Source organism: Phoenix dactylifera, chromosome 6 (genome assembly GCF_009389715.1).
Source record: "Phoenix dactylifera cultivar Barhee BC4 chromosome 6, palm_55x_up_171113_PBpolish2nd_filt_p, whole genome shotgun sequence".
In the NCBI taxonomy this organism is placed as follows: Eukaryota; Viridiplantae; Streptophyta; class Magnoliopsida; order Arecales; family Arecaceae; genus Phoenix; species Phoenix dactylifera.
The window spans coordinates 4432326-4443250 of NC_052397.1; the positions used below are offsets into that span (position 1 = coordinate 4432326).

Sequence of the window (10925 nt, forward strand, 5' to 3'; positions counted from 1 at the left end):
AGTGCTCTTTTCCATCCCTTTTTTAAATAATCTTGGATAGTACTAAGAAACCCTCCATACAATTGTAATTTAAAATTTATACTTTTTCCAAAAAAAATATAGATATAATTCATCTGGATTATGACATATGCCATAATTTTTTTTGTTGGTACCACGGTAGTTCATGGGCTCGTCCATATCGGGCATGAAACCAACCAGTTAAATAAAAAAAAGTGTGAGGCACCACCGCACGAGCAGCCTAAATAAAGAATCCAGCATGGTGGGCAGTGAATGAGTCACCCAATCTACCGTATTATTTGCTTTTTTTATAAATATGTGTGGTTTCATACATATTACATTCAATAAAAGGGCATTAAGATGTTATAATTCACCGGGCATTATTACATTATATTCCATTGGCTGCTTATTTTGTACACACTTTATTTATTTTATGCTTTTGTTTTTTCTCTTCTACTTAACTCGGTAAATAAAAAATAAATGGAACAGACCGAGAGATAAAATTTGAGCGGCGGCAGCCTCTTGCGACCCGGCGAGTGGAAGTTGAAAACAGGGGTGGAAAGGTAAATATCTCTTGACTTGACGAGAGACTCGATGTTAGAATTCTGACAAACTCGCCGAACCGTCAAAAACTCGGGCTGGATAAAATGAGAAAAAGTCGGAGCTCTGAAGTCCGAACCAACTCGAAATATTAAAAAAACCTTCTATTTTCAGCAAACGCGAACTAAAGAAACCCATCAACGGCTGTCCGCTTCCCAGCTACAAAACCCGAACCCGAAAAAGGATAAATGCTCTCCATCTTCATAAAAGAGTTCGTTTATTTATAGCATACCGAGAGTCAAGGGGGGTGCACTTCAGGAAAATACGGGAAGTGGTTATCAAATTCTGTCAGCTAGGAGAAAAACCGGCACCAGCGGCCGAGAGCGGTATTGGTGGGGAGAAACAGGGGGAGAGAGACGGGAAGGGAGATGGACCCCACCAAAGCTAAAGGTGGGATCTTTTTTCGGGTATAAAAGGGGCCTCAGGGGGATGGCTTCCTTCATCCCATTGCCCCCAACTCCGTTCACTCCGTTTTCTTGATCCCCTTTCTCTGTTGCGTTGTTTCGTTTCTCTTGTTTTCGTTCTTTTCTTCTCTCTTTGGGGCGCCATTGGGGTCTCTCGGGAAGGTAAGGGTCTCTTCTCTAGTCTCTGCTTGGGAGGGAGTGCTGGTCTTCTGGGCTTAGGGGGGGTCGGGGAGTTTTCTGCGAGTACGGGGGAGTAGCTGCCCGTTTTCCACGATAGGACTCTGTTACTGTTCCGATCTGGTGAAAGATTTCGACTTCCTTTGGTGTCGATCTTGTTTTCATGGCAAAGATCGGTTTCTTTGCGAGTAGTTTGGTCCAGTTGCAGCAAAAAACCCTGGGTTTATTCTCTGATCTCGTCAAAGTTTTTGAGTTTCTTAAACTTGCTGATCTTGTGTGCATGGGAAAGAGACGTTCTTTTCGGATTTTTTTATTTTTTGGTTCGGTTGCAGCGAAAAACTCTGTTCCGTGTAATCTGGTGTCTTTCGTGCCGATCTTGGTGGCATGGAAAAAGCTGTTTCTTTTCGAGTAGCTTGGTTAGATTTAGGTAAAGAAACTCTGTTCTTTTGCAAAATCTGGTGCAGGATTTCGACTCTTCTTCTTGTCGACTACTACATCTTGTTTGCATGAAAAAGAGAGCTGTTCTTTTCGAGTAGTTCTGGTTCTATTGCCGCCGAAACCTGTTTCTTTCTCCGATCTGGTGAAATATTTTGAGTTTCTCGTGTACCGATCTCGTCTGCATGGTTTTTTATCGAGTACTTTGTTTCGATGACGGCATCTCTTTTTTCTCTCTCTGATCTGGTGAAAGATTACGACTTTCTTTCGTACTGAATACCGATCTCGTTTGCATGGAACAAATCTGTTCTTTTTGGAGTAGTTTGGATTGATGACGGCCCAACACTGTTTTTTCTCCAAAATCTAGTAAGAAATAGGGTAGCTTCGGTCGGTCGTCGCAGAGTAACTGAAAAAATTTTGCCTTCTTCCCACTTTTGATCAGAGATCTTCTCAGTAGTAACGTTTTTCTACAAGCTATATTCTTTTCTCCAAACTTAGTTAGGATCTCGTCTGATTTAAGTTGTCTAGTCGAGTATAAGCAGAGATCTTTTGAGAAATCTGTGAAGATTCGGCAAAATATCATAATTTGGTGGCAGATCTGGTTTCTTCTTGATTATTTGCCAAAAAAATCCTTCTCTTTAGAACTTCCTATCTTGTTTTCTTTTAGATCCCGTCCTCTCTTTCCACAAATATGGTTTTTTTTTAATTTTTTGTATAAACTCAGGGTTTCATGGGAAACTGAACTACTTATTGAAGGCCAAAAATGATACTTTTGCTCTCAGTTCATATTGCAAGCATCTGCAATTTCTTCTTCTTCTTCTTCGTCTTCTTCTTCTTCTAACTCTTTTCATTATCAATTTCTTTGTGTATATGTATGCATGTATTTTAAATTAAGTTTCTGCAATTTATTAGTAAAAAAATTCTAAGTTTCTTACTTATGTTTCTGCATTTTTAGTAAAAAATTCTAAGTTTCTTAATATGTATCCTTTCCTTTAGCTGAAGCAAGTTTTTCTTCCCTTTCCCTGGTCACCCTTTTGCTCTCTAATGGATAAGCATGCGAGTTCCTCTGTCTCTGTCTTCTCTCTTATTAATAACAGTTAAAAAAAATAACTTAAGTTTTTGTCGGCTTGAAAGCTTTTTCCAAGGAGATCCGGAGAAACCAAAGAACTGTTACAGCTTTGAGCTTGGAGGGTCTCGTTTCTCTCGTGTTCGGAATGCGATACAGCTTGTTTTGTGTCGGAAAAATAGATCTCTGTTCGGAAAACGCCGTTTGGCACCTGCCACCTGCCACCTGCCACCTGCCACCTGCCCTTCCTCGCTCACTCTGACCGCAATTCCTGTCGTTTTATGGAGCCCATCTGTCAGTATTGGTGGTAGTTTAAACTACTATTCATTTCGACCGACTGCATATATCAGAGAGGAAAAGAGTCTATCTTAATTAACATTTAATTCCCCTCCTTGTATCTATATCTAATTATCTCAGTTATTAATTTTTACCCAACTTTATCTGTTCTAGATTTAATATCCTTCTGAGATCTGCACTTGTCTCTGCTTCTGGACTTTGGATTTACCTTTTTTTTTTCATTATTTTAATGTAAACATCCCTTTTAAGTTTGCATTATCTTTATTTTATTTTATTTTAAGATATGATCAAAATTTCAAATTTGTTTGTATTTGGTGCCGTAATGTCAAAAATTTTAGGTGCGTGTGGAGGGGTTTTTAGACCTGTGGGTTTTAGATTTTCTTCTGGGTCGTCTTATTTTGATTTTTTCCCCCCCTTAAAATCTCTTTGATAGTAGTCTTGCTTCCAGTTGTTTCTGATCTGATAGGCTTTGGTTGCTGTTTTCTTCCTTGTTTTTTGCTTTTGTTGTGCTGTAGTCTGAGGCTTGAAGAAGGAAACAACAGAAGCCATGGCAACTCCTACTTTGAGTCGCATTCACAGTGTGCGGGAGCGCCTCGGTGACACTCTGTCTGCCCATCCGAATGAATTGGTGGCCCTCTTCTCAAGGTTGTGTCTTAACTCCCTTTGTGTTTTACGATTCCTCTGGAAATTTTCTGATATTTAATGTTTGCATCCATGATTTTTTGTCAATCTGGAGGGTTAAATACTTAGATTTAGACATTTGATGGATATTAAACATACAAATGAATGCTCAAACTACTGTGGAGACAGCTTTCTATGCTTTTAATGTTTGAAGACCAAGATCAGTGAACTAATCACCCAGCTGCATATCTTCTTTCCCCAAAGTTTTCTCTTCCAGTTCTCATAACCTCAATTATTTATGGCATGGATTATCCTGCATAATTATCTAAGTCCTTTTGATTGCATGATTCATCCTGGATCACTGGAAACGCTCACTGGCTTTCTTGTGATATATGTTCTTTAGTGCACAGGTTATGAGGATTTCTGATGGGTTATCTGATCGTTCTTTTCTTTGCAGGTTTGTTAACCAGGGAAAGGGAATGCTGCTGCCTCATCAGTTGTTAGCTGAATACGAAGCTGTAATACCCGAAGGGGATAGAGAAAAGCTGAAGGATGGGGTCTTTGAGGATGTTCTGAAAGCTGCACAGGTGAAGCATAGCTGGAACCTACTGCATCGTGTTATGCTTAACTTCTAAAATCTTGTTCTTCATTGTGTTATGTATTGTTTTTGTGATACAGGAAGCCATTGTTTTGCCTCCATGGGTTGCTCTTGCTATTCGCCCCAGGCCTGGTGTCTGGGAGTATGTACGGGTAAATGTGAGCGAGCTTGCTGTGGAAGAGTTGACTGTGCCCGAGTACTTGCAGTTCAAGGAAGAACTTGTGGATGGAAGGTAGGAGATACGAATCCAATAGATCGTTTTCCATGGCAAAACTAATGTATTTTGATTAAATCATCATATTTAGTTGAGTAACTTATTTCTGCCCTTTTTTCCTTTCCATCTTTCAGTAGCCAAAATAACAACTTTGTGCTGGAGCTGGACTTCGAGCCCTTCAATGCTTCTTTCCCTCGTCCCTCGCTTTCAAAATCCATTGGCAATGGAGTGCAATTCCTTAATCGTCATCTTTCCTCAAAGTTGTTCCATGACAAAGAAAGCATGTACCCAGTACTTAATTTCCTCCGAGCACATAACTACAAGGGGACGGTAAACTTTCTACAGCTGTATAATGCATCTATCTGTTTTCTTTCATTTTTTTTTTCCTAAAGTTCATTTTGATGAATCTCTGCTTTTATAAGATCTGTGGTCCTGTTAAGAATCCAGAATGAAACATAATAAGAAGACCTCCAGTATGATGTGAGCAATAACCTGAACCAAGGGATATGATATTAAGAATTTGATCCAATGCAAAAGTATTTAGGCTGATCAATTGAATATTTTACAAGCAATTATGTAATGGAAGAGTTTCCCATCAAAACTAGATTGTTGTTATTTTCTGTAATAAGTATTATATAAATTTAACAGCAGTAGATAATAGTGTTTTCAATCAGTGATAGATCTTGATGTTAATCTGCTGTGGATGGTCAAACATTAGCAGAACTTTTGCACTGGTGAATGGGGAAAAATCAACACCCTTTACCACCGGGATTTCCTGTTTGGTGCTTTCGGTTTCATCCTAGGATCATATTGTATAAACCATCTGAGCTATTGATCTTAATTTATTGCTGACAAATTTTAAGTTCTATGCTAATTTTATTTAAGCTACATAAATCATCCAAGTGTTAAAATTTTAATGTGTTTCTAATTAAGTTTAAGTCCTACACTAATATTATTGTTATGCCATGCAGTCGATGATGCTAAACGATAGAATTCACAGCCTTAGTGCTCTCCAAGCTGCACTAAGGAAGGCCGAGGAATATTTGTTGAGTATCCCATCAGACACCCCATACTCGGAATTCAACCACAGGTAAATTCTGTGCCATTATTTCTGTGGTTATTGATGATATTGAAGTATGTTACCCACAGATTCTTATGCAGTTGAAAGTTTAAGTCATCACAGCTGCTCACATTGTTTCCCATTTGCATGATGTTAGATTTCAAGAGCTTGGTTTGGACAAGGGCTGGGGTGACACAACTCAGCGTTGTCATGAGACCATCCATCTCCTCCTAGATCTTCTGGAGGCACCTGATCCGTGTACCTTGGAGAACTTCCTGGGGACGGTTCCTATGGTGTTTAATGTTGTCATCCTTTCTCCTCATGGCTACTTTGCCCAAGCTAATGTCTTGGGGTATCCTGACACTGGTGGCCAGGTATAATTCTAAAATAAAATTGAGTTAGAAATATATCTGAGCTCACTTCTTTAACATACAAAACCTTAAATCTTAATTTGCAGGTTGTTTATATTTTGGATCAAGTTCGTGCTTTGGAGAATGAGATGCTACAAAGAATAAAGAAACAAGGGCTCGATATCACACCTCGTATTCTCATTGTAAGTTCAAATTGATTTCTGGCGGGTTTCTTGTAATGTTCTTTGTTTATTTCCAATATATAGAAATCATGGAGAATGTCATGGTGTCAATTTAGTAACAATATGGAATGGTCCACACTTGTAATGGTCTTCTGACGTGACTCCCCTGTGATCTATTGCAGGTGACCAGATTGCTACCTGATGCAGTAGGCACCACTTGTGGTCAGCGTCTTGAGAAGGTCCTTGGAACAGAGCACACACACATCCTTCGAGTTCCATTTAGAACAGAGAACGGGATTATCCGGAAATGGATCTCACGTTTTGAAGTATGGCCTTACCTGGAGACCTATGCCGAGGTACATCTTTCATCAATCTTTCTAAGCTTTCTCTCTGCACTTGCTTCCCATTCATTACCTTTCAGTTACGAAAGTAAATTTATATTGTTTTCCTTTATGCTGTAGGATGTTGCACATGAACTAACAGGAGAATTGCAAGCCAAGCCAGACCTGATAATTGGAAACTACAGTGATGGAAACCTAGTAGCTTCTTTATTGGCCCATAAATTGGGAGTTACTCAGGTTTTGATACTAGATCATCATTGACCCCTGGCTCTACTTAATAGTGGTTATTTTTTCATCTGAATTTAATAATCTTTGTTCTTCCACATGTAGTGCACCATCGCCCATGCCCTGGAGAAAACAAAGTATCCAAATTCAGATATATACTGGAAGAAGTTTGAGAACCAGTATCACTTCTCTTGCCAGTTCACAGCTGATTTAATTGCAATGAACCATGCGGACTTCATCATCACGAGTACCTTCCAAGAGATTGCTGGAAGGTTGCTGTTCATGCCGATAGTGTCTTAATGCACTAATTTTTCGTTCATATTAAGATGCAAAAAATGCTACCGTTACCTGACTGGTTTCTTTTTATGTTCTTCTGTTATTTCAGCAAGGATACTGTGGGACAGTATGAATCTCACACTGCCTTCACTCTTCCTGGGCTCTACCGCGTCGTGCATGGGATTGATGTCTTTGATCCAAAATTCAATATTGTATCCCCTGGAGCTGACATGTCCATCTACTTCCCGGCCACAGAGCAGCACAAGAGGCTCACCTCCCTCCATCCAGAGATCGAGGAGTTGCTTTACAGTTCTGTCGAGAATTCTGACCACAAGTGAGAGCGTGTCTGCATTACCTGCATGTCTTTCCGTATGTTATTGTTCAATTCAGTTATTGACTCTTGAGGTTCTTGCAGGTTTGTTTTGAAGGACAGAAACAAACCCGTTATATTCTCCATGGCAAGGCTGGACCGAGTGAAGAACATTACCGGTCTAGTTGAGTTGTACGGCAGGAATCCTCGTCTGAGGGAATTGGTCAACCTTGTAGTGGTGGCTGGAGACCATGGAAAAGAATCCAAAGATCTTGAAGAGCAAGCAGAGATGAAGAAGATGTACAGTCTCATCGAACAGTACAAATTGGCTGGTCACATCCGATGGATCTCTGCTCAGATGAACCGTGTTCGCAATGGTGAGCTCTACCGGTACATTTGTGATACCAAGGGAGCTTTCGTGCAGGTATTCTTCACCTTCTTAAAAGTAAAAAAAGAACATGATTGATTTGTTCGCATTTGATATAATATTTCTCACTCTTTCTCTGTTTTCCTTTGTTTAGCCCGCCTTCTATGAAGCTTTTGGGCTCACTGTTGTTGAATCCATGACATGTGGACTGCCCACATTTGCGACTTGCTATGGAGGGCCTGCCGAGATCATAGTGCATGGGGTGTCTGGCTTCCACATTGATCCTTATCAGGGGGACAAAGCATCTGAACTGCTCGTAGATTTCTTCGAGAAGTGCAAGGAAGACCCGAACCACTGGAACAAAATCTCGCTAGGAGGGTTGCAGCGTATTGAAGAGAAGTAAGCATGATATTTTCTTCGAACAACACTCTTTCATGAATTGAAGGAGCTTGTATGGAAGATTCAAGACTCAAAATCTTTTTATTTTGTTCTCTTCTTGGAATTAATGCAGGTACACTTGGAAGCTCTATTCCGAGAGGTTGATGACCTTATCCGGTGTTTATGGCTTCTGGAAGTACGTCTCAAACCTGGATAGGCGTGAGACGCGTCGTTACCTCGAGATGTTCTATGCCCTCAAGTACCGTAACTTGGTAAGTCAGATTCATTGATAGGTCTACTTGTTGCTTGAGAGACCTGATGCGTTTCCTTCTCACCGATGGTCTGCTTTGTTTCAATGTCTAATTTCAGGCAAAGTCTGTTCCTCTGCATGTTGATGGAGATATTGCAGCCAATGGCACTAAGTAGTCTGGATGGGAGGCAAGCACGAGTTCTGTTGTCAGCTTTTTTTGATTTAAGAGATTTAGGAGTAACTTTGCTTTCTGAGTTCTTGTTTGCGCCATTGTTGCTTAGAGCTGATTTTGGAGCAATTTGAGAGTGTTTGCTGTTGCTTTTTAATTTCCATGTTATGTAAGGCTTAACTGCCTTTTGTTATTTAATAAAATAAGTAATATTTTCTTTCTCAAAAATTTGAAAAATTGGATAAAAAAGTATGGTACTCAACTTTTGATGCATCATGAGTATTGTGCATGGTGACAAGAATTTCTAGTCTCTGTACAATTGGGACAACATTTTGTGATGCTTGGTTCATGTCCAAGTTATGTCGTTTCCGATTGATTAGCTGGTGGAAAGGTTTGCAGTGGTGTAGGTTGCCATCGTACCTTAGAGAGAAATGGAGTATGCAAAAAAAATTACCAGTTTCTAGAGGTACTCTAGGGAAGTGAAAGGCCATCTTTTCTTTTTACTAGATGTTAGAATCTTCTGGGGTATTGCCTGTTGGATTTTGTCTGCAATATTTTGCAATTAGCCATGCGCGCCCCACCTCGCCCCGCTGAAAAAAAAAAGAGAATCTTTCTTGCTTTTAAGAAAGTTGCTCCACCGTTCAACTTCCTCTGTGATTTGTCTTGCTTGACTTCATTGGATCAAAGCATAGTATCTTTTCTCCTTTTCTTTTCCCTCACAATTCTGTGAAGACTGTTTAAATATCATTTCTCATGGAAACAAAGTTTAGAATGCTTTTGGGAAATAGATGAGAAAATTGTGCAGTAAGTGTTGCTTTTGCACTTGGGTCAAACGTCTACAACGCCTGAACTGATCACGTTGGTGGCACCAAGTGCATTTTTTCTTTCTGAAAATTCTTTTCAAGTTTCTGTAAATAATTAGGAGAAAACTGATTCTTCTCTTTATATGTTTCCTTGGCATGGTGTAAAACAAAGCTGCCTGTTATGGTAAACTAGTTTGTTCTGTTCTCTATTATATAGATTTCCTTATGGGAGTTGAGTTTTTGGCGATACTTAAATGTTTAACTTGATTCAGTCCATTGTAGGTTGGGTTGGATTGCCAGTTTAATAAAATGGTGAGTTTGTGTCCAAATTTTTGACCCATTTAATAAACAAGCTAGGTTCGAAATAACAAATTTTTGATATATCTGACCCATATCTCGTCCGACCCGATCCAATTATCACCTAAAATATCCATCATAACTCAGGAAGTCATCCAAAAAGGCTAGCCATAATGTATTATTTGGATTTTTTAGTTCTGTATAAGTATTCAAGATCTATCCAGTTCATAGTCGATGTAGGACTAAACATATGTCCGCACGGATTCTTACATATTTTTCTGGTTCAAGTTCTGGCGTCCTTCTCAGTTAACAGTCTAAATCAATTCAATTCTAATCACAAGCACCACAATACAATATAGATCTGTGCTGCAGTTTCTTCTAGTTTACATAGGCTATGGGCAGGATTTACTCAGATACCATTTGTCATAACTCATGACTTTACTTAAAAAGCTAGCCAGTGTATTATTTAGATTTTTTGGTCCTGTATAAGTAGTAAAGATCTACCTAGTGCATAGCCGATTTGGGACTAAATACATGCCCCTCACAATATCAGTCTTTCTTTTATCTGAGGTTACTGTTCTCGGCTTTCCTACATGACCACCCTTTTCTCATTAGATAAGCATACAATCTCTCTGATTTTCTTTATTATCCTATGGAGAAAATAGTTTAAAGAACTTCAGTTTTGTTTTTTATGTCCTTGAATCCTTTTCCAATAGCTTCGAAGACTCCAGAGAACTTTAGCTTTTAGTCTGGAAGCATTCACTTCCCTGCCTAATGTATCATAACCATTTAGCGTTGGAGAAAGAGCTCTGTGTTCAGAAAAGTCGACACCTGCCACCCCCTTTTTCCCCACCGACTGGTTTTTTCTGTAACCAACTTCTCAGTATTGATATTGACTCAGAAAAACGTTACCTCTTAGAATTAATGAGTAACGCACATATTGATGGTTGTTTTAAGTTTCAGTTCTTTTCAACTGATGCACTGTCGCTTGTCAGTTCTAGCAGAGAAGAAACAAAAAAAAATGTTGTTAACAAATTTGTAGTTCCCTTGATTGTATCTCTATATATAGGTACTCTTCTCAGTTTTGACTGTCACACTCTCATCCACCTCTATTCTCTAAGATCTGCAACTTCTCTGCTTGTAGGATCTTAAGCTCTTGGTGAGCAGACTCTGAAGTTTTTTCTCTGAAAATTTTCCTTTTAATTTGTTTAAATCCTTGGCTTTGTTTGATTCTTGATTATTTTGGGTTGCTCTTATCTAATTCCTAAGATAATCATCTAATTTACAGAAGTCGTCTTTTATCTGTTTATCATCTATTATCTGATTATTTATTTGCATGGATAATGGTCAAATTTTAAATTTGCTGTGTTTGATGCTTTCACGTCAAAAATCTGGTGCAAGGGGCGTGTGATTCAGGAGAGAGTTTTGGGTGATTTTTTGCATGGTAAATTTCATTCAGTGGTTTCTAAAATGTTCAGTTGCTCTCTTCTTTTTTGTTTTCATTGAAG

At 39.1% G+C, this 10925-nt stretch overlaps 1 protein-coding gene across 1 annotated transcript; it reads left to right on the top strand.

The window, feature by feature from the left end:
* The first annotated feature begins 1017 nt into the window (after positions 1-1017).
* LOC103702434 (sucrose synthase 1) lies at positions 1018-8559 on the top strand. The gene is made up of 16 exons (XM_008784876.4): positions 1018-1163; positions 3492-3621; positions 4055-4184; positions 4276-4427; positions 4544-4739; positions 5381-5499; positions 5627-5843; positions 5927-6022; positions 6184-6357; positions 6463-6579; positions 6673-6839; positions 6953-7177; positions 7259-7577; positions 7675-7919; positions 8032-8170; positions 8268-8559. Exons 2-16 carry the CDS (start codon positions 3524-3526, stop codon positions 8322-8324), a joined length of 2451 nt encoding a protein of 816 aa, XP_008783098.2. The 5' UTR covers positions 1018-1163; positions 3492-3523; the 3' UTR covers positions 8325-8559.
* Positions 8560-10925: the final 2366 nt, after the last annotated feature.

What these genes read in the sequence shown, in the direction of transcription:
- LOC103702434 (XM_008784876.4), top strand. Translation starts at nt 3,524, where the DNA reads ATGGCAACTCCTACTTTGAGTCGCATTCACAGTGTGCGGGAGCGCCTC. An exon ending in TACTCGGAATTCAACCACAG is followed by an intron (nt 5,500 to 5,626) that starts GTAAATTCTGTG and finishes GCATGATGTTAG; the next exon opens with ATTTCAAGAGCTTGGTTTGG. An exon ending in TTGCAGCGTATTGAAGAGAA is followed by an intron (nt 7,920 to 8,031) that starts GTAAGCATGATA and finishes GAATTAATGCAG; the next exon opens with GTACACTTGGAAGCTCTATT.